At 51.5% G+C, this 13,751-nt stretch overlaps 1 protein-coding gene and 1 long non-coding RNA gene across 11 annotated transcripts in view; one reads left to right on the top strand and one right to left on the bottom strand.

Moving 5' to 3' along the window:
- SH3PXD2A (SH3 and PX domains 2A) overlaps positions 1-13,751 on the bottom strand; it is a 247,292-nt gene that overhangs the window by 127,871 nt on the left and 105,670 nt on the right. For all 10 annotated transcript variants that reach the window (XR_010935765.1, XR_010935767.1, XR_010935766.1 and 7 more), the window contains exon 4: positions 2,253-2,329. Coding sequence is in view for 3 of the 10 variants with exons in the window: in XM_067709493.1 (XP_067565594.1) it covers positions 2,253-2,329 (77 nt within the window). In the remaining 7 variants the exon portion in view is untranslated. The remainder of the gene's footprint in view (positions 1-2,252; positions 2,330-13,751) is intronic.
- LOC137208805 (uncharacterized) lies at positions 4,961-11,873 on the top strand. Its single transcript, XR_010935772.1, has 3 exons — positions 4,961-5,165; positions 5,496-5,583; positions 11,544-11,873. It is a non-coding gene; the product is annotated as an uncharacterized lncRNA (long non-coding RNA).

The following is a 13,751-nucleotide window of genomic DNA, read 5'->3' as shown; positions in this document are numbered from 1 at the left end:
GTGGGCAGCAGGGCTGTGAAGTGCAATGCTGGGCGGCAGTGACCGTGGACTGCAGCTGAACTCATCCCTAATGACCATTCCAAGGTTATTCCAAGGTCTCAGACAATTAGACCACAGATCCCAGGTTTCTAGTTCAGCAGAATTAAAGGTCACTTCTGTACTGCCCTGCCCCCTCTGCCATTCTCAGAGTAAATTACTGCCTGCAAGCCGTCTGGCTGCTTGGTGAACCCACGACATTGCTCCTTGTTGCCTGTCTCTGAGTAGTTCTCATTTGTGCTAATCAGGTTAGGAGGCCCCTCCTCTTGCAGACCCCACTTAAATGGCTCCCCAGCCACCAGGAGCACCATGGGGGCTCCGGAGCCCTCATCCCAAATCAAGAGTCCTGTTCAAAGCCTGATCCCAGGAGATAAGATGTTATCGGTTTCCTGCTCCCGACGACCCAAAAGACGGCATTTCCGCACAGTCCAACTGCAGATGCCTTGGGCTCCACCAGCTCAGGGAGGTCAAGGCTGATGTGAACCATGAATCCCAGCTGCAAGAGGCTCCCCCCTGCCCTTTGCCCCTCCCGCATTAGCTCTGCCAATTTGTTTAATAACTGCTTGGGAAAGGAATAAAAAGAAATAAAAGCTCAGGCTGCAGCCATCAATTTAACTAGAAATGGCAAATGCCTTTTAAAGAGAAAAATGAATATTGATCTGAAGAAGAGAAGCTTCTGCCTTCAGGAAATTCATCATCGGGGCATCCTTTTACATTAAGGCAGAAAACGTGACGGAGTATGATCTGCATAGCCATGAAATTCAAACTTGGGTTAATGAAGAGTATTTGGGAGTGCTTGTCTCCCCATAGTCTTGGGAACACCAGTTACGAAATTGAGCAACTTGGTTCTTATTTAAACATTTTATTGACAGGCATAATGGTTCCAAATTATAAAATATTTGTTCAGAAAGGAACCTTATGGTAATAACTCCATGTAGGGACAGAACATTTCAGAAGTTACAGACACTGTGACATATATTCTCCTGCTCAACCCCTTGCATGAACCCTGTGAGACAGTTATTTTTACCCTCGTTTTACAGATCAGGAAACTGGGGCTCAGAGAGGTAAAGCAACTTGCCGAGGTCACACAGCTAGTTGGTGGAGTGCTGGGATTTGACCCCAGCTCTTCTCAGTCTAATACCAGCACTCACAACAAAACATCCCCCACTTGCTTCTCCTCAAGATTCTTGAGTCAGACTCCACAGTAGTTTTCACGTAACTAGGAAATTCCATCTCCATTAAAGCCAGTGGTGCCCAGCGGTAACATTAAATTGTTTACGCCTTGTAATAATAATAACAAAAAGCTAGCGTCCACTGAATGTTTCCTCTGTGCAGACACTATGTGCTGCTGCCTTATGCCTGTCAGGTCACTGCATCCTCATGACCACCCTCTGAGGAGGTACTACTCTCCTTCCTGTTGTACGGATGTGGAAACTGAGGCTCCGGGAAGTTCAGTAACTTGCCCAAGTTCACAAAGCCAGCAGGGTTTCAAACCCAGGCGGTCTGGCCATCTGGAGGCCATGTGCCAAGACCACTAAAGTGGGAGCCTCTCATCCTCACTGCAGGGGCCCCAGGGGGTCCCAGGCTCCAGACAAAGTGGAAAGACAAACAGGCTCTGCTTCATGACCTTGCAGTTGCTGCCAGTCTGCTCTTCGGCATTGACTGTTCTAATGCATGTACGTGCACGTGCCTGCGCGCGCGTGTGTGTGTGTGTGTGTGTGTGGTGAGCATTTGCATCTATAAAGATGTATACACGAATATTTGTATCTATCAAGACTTCTGTGAATAAACAAATATGCATTTTGGATGCTACTGAACTCAGGACTGATTCCAAAAATGTCCCAAAGGGAATTCAAAGAAGAGTTCTCCTGTATCCAGCAAAATGCCACACACAGAATCCCTTCAGCAGCGGCCCCTTCACAGAGCTCCCAAGCTGGTGGAAGTGATTTAAAGGAGTGTTTTGTAAACACGGACCCATCATGAAAGGAACAGAGGCTTCAGCTGTGACCCTGGCGGTCCTCATGCCCCAGAGGCGGCCTAGTGACGGGGTGACCCCTCCCCGAGGGGCACCCACACTTCTGGCCAGGAGATGCCAGGCCTCAGGATGCATCTGCTAGACCACAGCAGAGGGTTTTGTATAGACAACCTTCCTTCACAGATGGATAGACTCTCTGGCAGATGGGCCACCCCCTCCCCTGCCCCAGACACACTCTTACCCGGCAGTACTCATCGATGGGCTTCAGCCGCTTCACAGCTACGTCCCGGATGTGGCTTCTCCGGAAGAGGATTTTGCCTGGAAGAGAGATGCTCGTGAGCTGGGTGACTCTGGGTAAAGCTGCCATAGGGACCTGGGACGCTATCCTCTCATTCCCTCTGCCTCGGCTTCTCAGCATCTTAGCTGGCCACCAAACACCACCACCTCTGCCCGTTGCCAAGGAAACAAGAGAGGAGTGGTCACCTCTCCCCGGGGGGTTAGGAGCAGCTCATTTCTGTTGAGGAACTTGGGGGATCATGTAGAACAGACTGCAGAGGTATCCCAGCCAAGCGCGAGGAGGCTGGGGTATTTATCACCCACTCCCTGCTTGTTTCTTAGCTTCTGAGAGCACTGCTTCTTGGGAGCTTCTGGCCGAGTACACTCCCGTGGCTAGAACAAAGCCCCCAGTTTTCCTGTAAGCAGCCTTTGGCAGGTAGAGGAGAATGGAAAGGGGACCTGGGGGCCCTGGAAGCAGCTGCTACGGCCATCCCTGACTTCCCCGTCACCACAGGTACTGGTCACCAGTCCTGTTCCAGCCAGACCATGGAGCATCTAACTCATCAAGTTGTGTGCGACTTGTTGCACCTTTGTGTCTCTCATCCCCCTGCACTCAGTGTGGACCAGAGGCCCCTCCTGCAGCTGCTTCTTCCCCTTGGCAACTCTCGCTGCACTCAGCACAAGGCTTTGCATACAGCAGGTGCCCAATAGGCACTTGCTGGTCCGTGCATCTCCCTCCCTCCCTCTCCCAGATGCTCCGTCAAACTCTCCTTCCTCCCTTTCTCACCCAAGCCTAGTAGAGGGGCTGTGTCCCCGGCAGAGGGATGACACTGCACAGACTGGACAGTGTCATCAAAGAGAAATGGGCTCTTCCACATGTTCCTTTTGAAAGGAGATAAAACATGATTTATCAAGACATGGGAGGGACTTCCCTGGTGGCGCAGTGGTTAAGAAGCGCCTGCCAATGCAGGGGACACGGGTTCGAGCCCTGATCCGGGAAGACCCCACATGCCACGGAGCAGCTAAGCCCATGCACCACAACTACTGAGCCCGTGTGCCACAACTACTGAAGCCCACGGGCCTAGAGCCTGTGCTCTGCAACAAGAGAAGCACCACAATGAGAAGCCTGTGCACCGCAACGAAGAGTAGCCCCCGCTCGCCGCAACTAGAGAAAGCTCGCGCATAGCAATGAAGACCCAACAAGGCCAAAAAAAAAAAAAAAGACATGGGAGACAGCCACCTTTCCTCGGGGGAAGATGTCACAGGTTTGGTATTCTTGGCCTCTTCGCCTCCTACCCTTTTTCGGTTGCGTATTGCTCTACTGCCCGCGGGCCACAGGAGCACGTGTGCGCAGCCAAGGGGACGGTGTGTGAAATAAACACATGGTGGGAGGACACCCACTCTCTGGACTAACGAAATGACAGGCGGCCCTGGGGTGGGGTTCTGGGCCTTCCACCTGAGCCAGGTAGCTGTCAGGATCTGGGGGCTGCCCAGACCCAGTGACGCCAGCAGCTAAGCTGTATCTCACAAGAACCTGGAGGACTTGCTTGGAGGGACTGGGATCGGGGGGTGGGGTGGTGGACCCCAGACCTGGCTCTGCCCTGTGCTTCTTTCAAAGGAGGAAAATGTGACTTATCCACTCCCCAAAAGAGCACTCCTGCCCTTTCTCATCCCGTCAGAGGACAAAAAAGCAAGCAGAGAGATGGGGAGACAAACTAGGTCACCCCTCCCAGACCCCCATCTCAAGGCTGGCCAAACCTCTCGACTGGGTTTGATAGTCATGAGATATATAGAAACAGATACAGATATAGATATTGACACAGATACAGATATAGATATACCAGATAGGACTTGATCCAGTTGCAGAGACAGAACTAGCAAAAAACAAATAGTTAAGGAACGACTAAGGCCTCCAGAGGTGCAGAAGCTTTGAAAGGAGGGCTGGGGTGGGGAGATGGGGAGAGAGGTGAGAGGGCTCCTCACCCAGTTGGCACGGGACCTCCGCCCTGCCCCTCAAGCCCACCCTCTGCAGGTGAGGCCGCCATGCCTCCAGGCTGGACACCTCCCATCTCCTCCACAAGGCTCGTGGGTCTGTTGCTCAGGTACGAAGTCAGAGGAGAATTTCTGTACGAGCCATTTGCCAGTTGAGTTTTTGGAATCCCAGCAGGGCTTCTCTCCTCTGCGCTGAAATCCTGGCAGGAGCAACGTTTTCTTTCCTTGGGTCCTTTTGGCACAGAGGCTGCTGGGAGCAGGGCAGGGGGAGGGGGAGGCAGGGAAGATCTGGAAGGGATTCTATGGTCTTGACTTCTCTCTTAGGGATCCCAACCGCATTCTGCAAGCCAAACCGGTGACCATATTAAAAGGGAGAGAGAGAAAAGGGAGGAGGAACAACCCCATGAAGGAAGCCGGGACCACAGGGCATTAAAGGCGTCTTGTAAATGTAATTCAGCCCATTCACGGCAAGGCCAGGCGAGACTCCTGCCAGAGCCTTCAAAGCCATGTAGACGCAGCCCCAGAAATATGATAAGCATCATAAGGAAGATGACACACGGGGCAAGAGACAGACCTCAGGATTAACTCGTTCCTGAGAGCAGAGAAGAGAGCTGTGGAGCCTGACGGGGTCTGAGCATTAAGTGGAGGGTCCTCTTGCTGCCATTCTGGGCTGGGCTAAGAGGGTGGGACCAGCAGGGTCCTTGGCTGGAGTCCTGGGTTCAAGTCCTGCCTTGGCCACAGGCTGGCTGGGTGACCCTCCATGGGGCCTCTGCATTCTCACCTGGAGACTGAAGGGCCAGGCCTCCGTGGCTGTTCCCTTGGGGAGTCCTAAGATGCATTTGGGGGTGGGGTTATTGAGAGCGGCAGAGGAAGACTGAGACAACAGGTAACAGTAGCTAAGTGTTTCCTCCTGCCAGGCACAGGCTAAGAGCTTTCCATTGGGTTCTCTGGCTGTATCCTCACCACAACTTTAAAGCAAGTGCTTTTATTGTCCCCACTTTGCCCAGGAGGAGTTAGTGGCTCAGAGAGGTTGAAGGACTTGTCCAAAGTCACACAGCTATTAAATGGCTGAGCTGGGATTTCAACCTGTGGTTTTGGAGCTCAGATAGTGAGAGCGAGAGAGTTCTTTGGGCTCAGATCACGTAAGGCCATGAGAACCACTTTGGATTTTCTTGTGGGTGTGATGGGAGTATGATTAACATCTCCTCCATGCCAGGTGCTGGGCTGAGGTCTGGGGAGCAAGTGTCTCGAGGGCTGACTGAGAATGAAGCAAGCAATAATCGTGGAGGACGGGACATGCCAGGGTGAGTGAGATGCACGCAGCCCCCCGAGGTCTCTGCCAACCAGATACAAGTGAATGAATGACTGAGTGAATGGATGAGAGTGAATGGGGGAATGAGACTGAAAGGACCAATGGACCAACAAAGCAGGGAAGGAGAGGTGACCCAGTGTCTAGTGGACTTGGGGAGAAAGAGCTCCCCGAAACAGCAAACCTCCCTGTCCTTTAAAGGGCCCTTCCTGCCCCACCCCCATCCCTGCCCTGGCTGAGCAGGTGCCAGCCCAGTGGGATCAGCGGGATACCTACCCTCAGAAGCAGGAGGGCATCACCTGGGGGAGGCCGGCTCTGCCCCACACCCTAATCTGGCCTAACCTTCTCACCATGAGTGTCCACTCTGGGCCAGGACACATAGGTGGGGCACTGACTCGGGAAGGTCCCTACGCTTGAGTGGCAGAGGTGTTTCTCCCTCCTACGCAGGATACCAGGCACTTAATGAAGCATCTTAGTGGCACTTGAGGGGTCTTAGTAGTTGGCATTTGCTTCCAGAGAATGAATTATTTCAAGAAGGTGAGAGGTGAGGACATGGCCCCTTCTCACTGGTAGGGAGAAGTGGTTAAAGAAAAGACAGAAATTTCTGAGAGCAGTTAACCCCCTAGGCCAGCCACGACCCCAGGTTCCTCCTTGTAAAATGTGGTACCCATGGGGGATTCCTTAAGCAGGAGTCAGGGGCCAGCGGCACAGGAAGAGCCCACCTACCTAGGGAGCGCCCACCCTAGCCATGAAGAGCCTGTAGCAACCTCCAGGAGACAGGCACATGTTCTGACAAATGGGCAAGTACCCACTGTACGGGGCAATAGAGGGCACTGGCTACAGGGGAAATAGGAGAGGGCTGACCTCTTTTGGTCTCTCCAGGCTGATCTATTCTTGGTAGCCTCTCCTCTTCAAAATTCACAGCATGTATACGTCCTCATATAACTCTCTCTTTCTGGCTTTTTTTGCCACCTGGAATGCCATCCATCCATCCATCCATCCATCCATCTGTCCATCCATCCATCCATCCATCCGTCCATCCATCCATCCATCCGTCCGTCCGTCCGTCCGTCCGTCCATCCATCCATCCATCCATCCATACATCCATCCATCCGTCCATCCATCCATCCATCCATCTGTCCATACATCCATCCGTCCATCCGTCCGTCCATCCGTCCATCCATCCATACATCCATCCATCCGTCCATCCATCCATCCATCACTGTCTTGATGGAGGGCCTGCTCCAGTGTTAAGAACACTGCAGTGGACAAGACAGATGAGGGGCCCTGCCCTCAAGGTGTTTACTTTCTAACTGGGGAGGGGATGTGTATGGAAGGGATACAGTATACAATGTTCATATCTAGTAAATAGTGTGGTTACACACATATGTCTCCCCCCACCTCTGTAAAGAGAATATAACAAGGTAATGGGAAGGGGTGTGCCTGGGGGGTGGGGGAATTCAGCTAGTGGTCAGGGAAGTCTCTGATTTCAGTGGAGTCTCTGAGGAGGAGAAAAGCCAGCCACTCAAAGCTCTGGCGCAAGAGGGCTCAGCCAGAGGCAACCACAGAGCCAAGCTGGAAGGTGGAAAGGAGGCCATGTAGCGGTCTTATAAGCCACAGAAAGGAGTTCGGTTTTTTTCTAAGAACGCTTGGGCCTACTGACCCAGATCCCTCCCCGTCTTAAGGCTCACTTTCCATATCCTCAGGCCTCCTCCACGAAGCCTTCCTTGAATGCCTGCCTTGCCCTCCTCTGCCAGCCTCCTGGACCGCTCGCTGGCAGTCACCCCACTCTCGCCCTCCCTCTCCTGCTGTCGTGGAGAATTTGTCAGGGGGCTATCATCCTCGGGGCCCCCTCTCACCTTCCCAGGAGGGTCCCCTGATGCACAGGCCAGCTCCCCCCCAGCCACCCTGGCCTCCAAGGACACAGATGCTCCCACCCCTCTCCCTTCAGTGTAGCCCAGAGAGCCTAGAGCATCACAGAGACTCGCCTAAGGTACAAGGAGACCACAGGAGGCCCCGAGGCCCACAGACTGCATGTTGTTCTCCACGAACAATGCTCCTGCCCATCTAATTGGATCTGAGGACAGAAAGGAAAGGGGAGTGTATCCGGCTCCCAGGGCTGCCACAGCAAATGACCACCAACTTGGTGGCTCAAAACAACTGAAATTTATTCTCTCCCAGTTCTGAGGCCAGAAATCTGAAATCAAAGTGTCAGCAGGCCACGCTGCATCTGAAGGCTGTAGGGAACAATCCTTCCTTGACTCTCCCAGCTTCCGGCAGCTCTAGGCGTTCCTAGGCTTACAGCAGCATCACCCCAAGCTCTGCCCCTGCCTTCACATGCCCCTCACCCCAACCCCCAGCCTGTGGCTCAAATCTCCCTCTGCCTTTCTTTTGTAAGGACACCTGTCTCTGGGTTGAGTGCCCACCCTAAATTCAGGATGACCTCATGTTCACAATCCTTAACTTAATTACATCTGCAAAAACTCTTTTTCCAAATAAGGTCATATTCACAGGTTGCAGGGGTTAGGATGTGGACATATCTTTTTGGGGCCACTCTTCAACCCACTACAGAGGTTATGGGAGAGTCCACAGGGCTGACCAGACACCTGACAGAGTCTTGGATCCCTAACTGGATTGCAATCACCCTGAGGGGAAGGGATGACTTTCTACACTCCCTCCAGCCCTGGCAATACCTGGCATGGAGCTGGGTGAAATGAATGTGGGTGTTGCCTGATTCCCTCGGGAGGGATGGGGCACTGTCTGGAGAGAGTGGGTCAAGGGTCTCTGGAGCCCAAGGTGGGAGAGACAAGCTGTGAGGATCTGAAAGCTGAGTGAATGGGGGAGAGGGGTCCTCTCTGGCTCTGCAGGCTGATGTGGCACCCAGGGGAGAAGAGACAAATTTCCCAAAGCAATGAAAGGAAAGAAGATGGGAGGGTTACTAGAGGGACACCCCCACCCTACCCGAACCGACATGTATGCTATGGGCTGAATGTTTGTGCCCCTCAAAATTCATGTTGAAACCCTAATGCCCACTGTGATGGTAATTAGGAGGTAGAGCCTTTGGGAGGTAATCAAGTCATGAGGGTGGGGCTCTCGTGAATGGGATTAGTGCTCTTATAAAAGGGGTCCCACAGGGTTAGCCCCTCTGACATGTGAGTATACAGCGAGAAGTCGGCAACCTGGAAGAGGGCCCTCACCTGACCACGCTGGCAAACCTGATCTCAGACTTCCAGGTTCCAGAACTGTGATAAATACATTTCTGTTGTTTATAAGCTACCCAGGCTGTGGTATTTTGTGACAGCAGCCTGAACGGACTAAGACAGGGTGACATGACACAGGCAATGCCTGTGGGGAGAAAAAAGGAATAATTAATCTTTTACTCCCCCGGCTCTCTGCAGGCTTACAACCTGGCGTGGGTCCTTGTGTGAAGTGGGTCAGTCCCGCAAACGAACCCTGTGTTTGACTGCCCGGATCGGGTGCCTCAGACTATTGTGGTGCTGACAGATTGATGAAGACAGACGCTCTGACATAAAGAGCCTTGGGCGTAGGAGGACCAAGAGAACCTAATGCATGAACCTGCTCATGGCTGTTCCTTCACCATGAAAAGCAAAAACAAACATCACTCCTTCATTTTCATCCCTTTAATTTCAGAGCAGCTGATAGCAAACCCCAACTCCAGGAGTAACGCCAGTAGGCAGGGACCCAAGTTGCTCCAGTGAGAATCATCCCGGGACTTTTGATGGTTTAGAGCATGCAGCTACCTGAAGGGTACACTCTGGGCCCTTAGAATACCCCCCTCAAAAAACAACCAACCAACCTCACAGCCCACTTCTCTGATGCCTCAGGTTATAGAGTCAGAATTTAGTTACTTCGATGTAAGATTTTGGTTAAGATATAGAAACTTCTCTCTGGAGAATGACAGGGAGCCTTGTTAAATCATTCAGACCTGAGTATGAACAAAGCATCAGCTTTTCACTGGACAGGAGGGTCTGGTTAGGGGACAGAGCACAGAGGCCTTGAGGGAAGGTAACATGACGGGCAGAAAAGAGAAGAATGGAGAAACAAAGTCAGCCTTTGCTGGCGTCCCATGTTCAGCTGTCTCCTGACTGTGGCTTGGGGGCAGGCCTCTGCTTGTCTCTCCAGAGCTGCCCCTGAAGCCAGTATGCCACCTCTGCCCTGATGCAGTCTGGGGACAGCAGGCCACCGGCTCACCTGCTTTCAGCCTCTGATGTGGCTGAGATGACATCCCCACTACCTGTGGCCTTGTGCCTGGCCCAGACTGCACTCTGCCACCCAATCCTGCTCCTCACCTGCTACACCTGGCCTTGCTTGCGCTTGACCCGGACCAGTAGAGACAAGGGGCCATTTGGGCTGGGGGAAGGCTGGGGTGAAGCCCAGACGCTGAGGCTGGAAACAGTAGGCACATGCAGGTTCTGGAAGGACATGGTCCCGATGGGGAAGGTCCACAGCCCAGGGGGTCCTGACTCCATGCCCTGAGTTCTGGCTCCCACGAATCTCTCTCTTCCAAATACGTGCCAAGGGCCCGCCCTGGCTTAGAGTCTAGCATGGTAAGCATTTGTGGGTTTTGCCAGTCAGCATTTGTATTGTAGTACCTGAATTTTCTTTTGAGGAACAATCCCTCCTTCATTCTTAGTCTGTATGATTTTAGGAGGGCTCATCTTATCCCAGACTCCTGGAGTTACCAGTCAGTATAGTCCAGCCATGGGCACGTGACCCAAGATGGTCCAGTGAGAATCAGTTGGGGACTTTTGGTGGAACCACCAGAAAGAGAAGTGCTCTTTCTACAGGGCCTGCTAACTCATAAACTGTAAGCCCCAACTTGCTAGGAAGCATCTTTGCACATTCCCATCACCATTTGGGGAAAGCCTATATAAGAATGAAGTCACCAGAGAGGAAAGCAAAGCTGAGAGCTAGAGAGACATATGATTTGGTCACCTAGATCCAGCCATGCCTGAAACCATTACCCCTGAGGTTTTCAGTTATGTGAGTCAATAAATTTCCTCTTTTTTCTTAAACCAGATCGAGATGGGTCTAGTCTTTGTCACAAGAGGCTCCTGACTAGTAAGTATATCTAGTTCTGCCATTTACTATTGTGTGATATGAGGCAAGTCACAACCTACTGAATCTCAGTTTCCTCAAACTGCAAAATGAGCACAGTAATACCTAACTCAAAGGATTATCAAGAGGAGTCAATGAACAGGTGTGTAAAAGCATTTAACACAGAGCCCAGCCCATAATAAATGTTGAACAAATGGGATCTCTTATGAGCTGACAACTCTAGGTCAAGTAGGTGAGGTGGGATGGGGGTGGGGGCACAACCTGGTCCAGCCCCCCTCCTCACTGGGCACATGGGGTCCAAGCACTGTGGTGCTCCTTGTATACCCTTCCACCTGGCTTCCCCACCCAAGGCCAGATACTAACTCCCTTCAGCCTGCAGAACCTTTGCCGATTCAAACCCTGCCCCCTAAGCACACGTCTCTCACACAGCTCCCATTTCACCTCTTCCTCCACCTGCCCAGTTCACAGAGGAGAGGGACACAGTGGAGTCAGGAATACTCACTCCATCCGCCCACCTTGGGGCACTCTGGGATGACTCACACAGGTGCGGCTCCCACACCCCACCCCCGGCACTCCCCGTCCCCTGTCCCACACACTCAGGGAAACAGCCTTACAAAAATCCACTGGGGTTTCGCCATCAATTGAAACCTTAACCCTCTTGCAGCCACAGCACGCTTACCATAAGAACTGGCACACCTAGGAAGGAAAAGTCATCTCCCAAGTTCTGGTTTGGAGGTTCCCATACCTAGTGCAGGCCAAGCTTAAGGGAACAAAATCCTTCATTCCCCCATCCTTAGTGGGACCAGGGGGGATTTACGGGTGTCTGCCAGGACTTCCCTGGTGGCGCAGTGGTTAAGAATCCACCTGCCAATGCAGGGGACACGGGTTCGAGCCCTGGTCCGGGGAGATCCCACATGCCGCGGAGCAACCAAGCTCGTGCACCACAACTACTGAGCCTGCGCTCTAGAGCCCGAGAGCCACAACTCCTGAGCCCACGTACTGCAACTACTGAAGCTTGCGTGTCTAGAGCCCATGCTCTGCAACAAGAGAAGCCACTGCAATGAGAAGCCTGTGCACCGCAATGAAGAGTAGCCCCTGCTCGCCACAACTAGAGAAAGCCTGCACACAGCAGTGAAGACCCAATGCAGCCAAAATAAATAAATAAATAAATAAATAAATGTGGGTGTCTGCCAGAAATACAGCATCAAGCCCTGGCGTATCAGAAGTTTTAATACATCTTTACTGAACCAGATGGAATCGAAGGCTTTTTGAATGGCCTTACAGAGCTATGGGACCAGAACAATTTTTTCTTTATTTTGTAAAAAAACACTTTGGGGGGCGGGGAATATAATATACATACAGAAAAGTGCATATGCATATGTAAAACTCAATGAATTTCACAGACTGAACTCACCTATGTTACCAGCACCCAGGCCAAGAAATGGAGCATTGCCTACACCCCAGACCTTCACTGCACAGATTTTAAGTGGGGGTGGTTCTCTGAAGCTCCGTAACTATCTTATTCTCACGACATTTTGTGCTGGTATGGATGTGAAATCTCTAGACTGACTGTGTGATATCTATTGCAGAGAGGGGACACTAACACATTTATTGATTTTAGTGATATTTACCTTTATTTTCTTTTATTTAAAAATACGTGCTTTATCATTTGATTCAAGTGGCAGCAAATTTAAATGCATAGTGAATGCAGATCCCTGGAATGAGGACCCTTTTTTTTGTGAAATGTGAACACATGTTCGATGTGTTAACTGTCATTAATTAGACAAGGAACAAATGGTTACCTACAAGGTTAGCTGTGGGAAGAACAGTGGAAACAGAAACAAAGCCCCTGAATTTGCTGACTTGTTCTCCCTTGTGCTGGAGAATGCCCAGGGTTGGTCTTATCCCTGACATAGACTGGAGACATTTCATTAGCTATAAAATCTTACTTTAGGGCAGTCCAGGTCTTATGAATTGCCTGTAAGGTAGCCGGCATCTAGGGATTTCCAATGATATCAATTCCGAGAAGGCTGTTGGCCATGATGGCACTGTGGGTTGGCGGGCAATGAAAGCTGCCCCAGTCTGACTCTGGGAGGGAGAGAGAACATCACAGTTGACCTCCAAGGTGGTCCTTAGCCTCAGGGAAGGAAGAGGCTTTGTATTAAATATAACAGTACTTAACGTGGCCACGCTGAGGACAAACGTCACTTGGGTACCATTGGGGCTCCTTAGGGCACCGGCTGTGGTCTCATTCAGAGCTGAGCTTGGACAGGGCTGAGCACACCCTGGAAGGTGCTTGGGAAACCCATGTAATACCTACTCTAATGGTGGGACAGGTGGCAAAGGCCGAGGGCACTGGCCTTCCCAACCGCCATCACGTTAGTCTGGTTTTACCTTTCAGCTGTGTTTTTCTTTTCTTGGTCTGGCAGGAAGGTTAAAAAAAAAAAAATTGAAATCTAGGACTGTTGAGCTGCCAGAAGCAGGATCAGTGTGGGTTGTAGAGCTGAGAGGCCCCAGGTCTTTAAAGCCTCTGTGTCCTGGGCACTTTAAACTGCCTGAACGTCAGGCTTCTCATATGGCAAACGGGATCATAGGGCTGGGATGTGGATTAGAAACAGCACCTGAGACAAACACAGCACACAGTGCTGGGCACACGGGAGACAAGTGACACAAGATGCCTGCTGTTACAGAGAAGGATGAGGACAAATCACTTGATGTTTGGCCATTGTCCATAAAGTTGTATGGTGACCTTGAATTTGTCTGATTTCCAATCCTTCCCCCATCCCTGCTCCTAGTCCATTTTCCACCCAGCAGCCCAAATATTTTTAAAATGAAGGCTTTCCTGGGACTTTCCTGGTGGTCCAATGGTTAGGACTCCGTGCTTTCACTGGCAGCGGCATGGGTTTGATCCCTGGTTGGGGAACTAAGTAAGATCCCACAAGTGGCGAGGTGTGGCCAAAAAGAAAGAAAGAAAGAAAGAAACCTTTCCTTAAACCTTTCAGTGACTTCCCAGCACACTGAGAAGAAAACCGAAACTCCTTGCCGTGACCCAGCAGGATCTGACTCATGCCTCCCTCTCCATCT

Source organism: Pseudorca crassidens, chromosome 16 (assembly GCF_039906515.1).
Source record: "Pseudorca crassidens isolate mPseCra1 chromosome 16, mPseCra1.hap1, whole genome shotgun sequence".
In the NCBI taxonomy this organism is placed as follows: domain Eukaryota; kingdom Metazoa; phylum Chordata; class Mammalia; order Artiodactyla; family Delphinidae; genus Pseudorca; species Pseudorca crassidens.
This window is presented reverse-complemented; position numbering and strand designations above follow the sequence as displayed.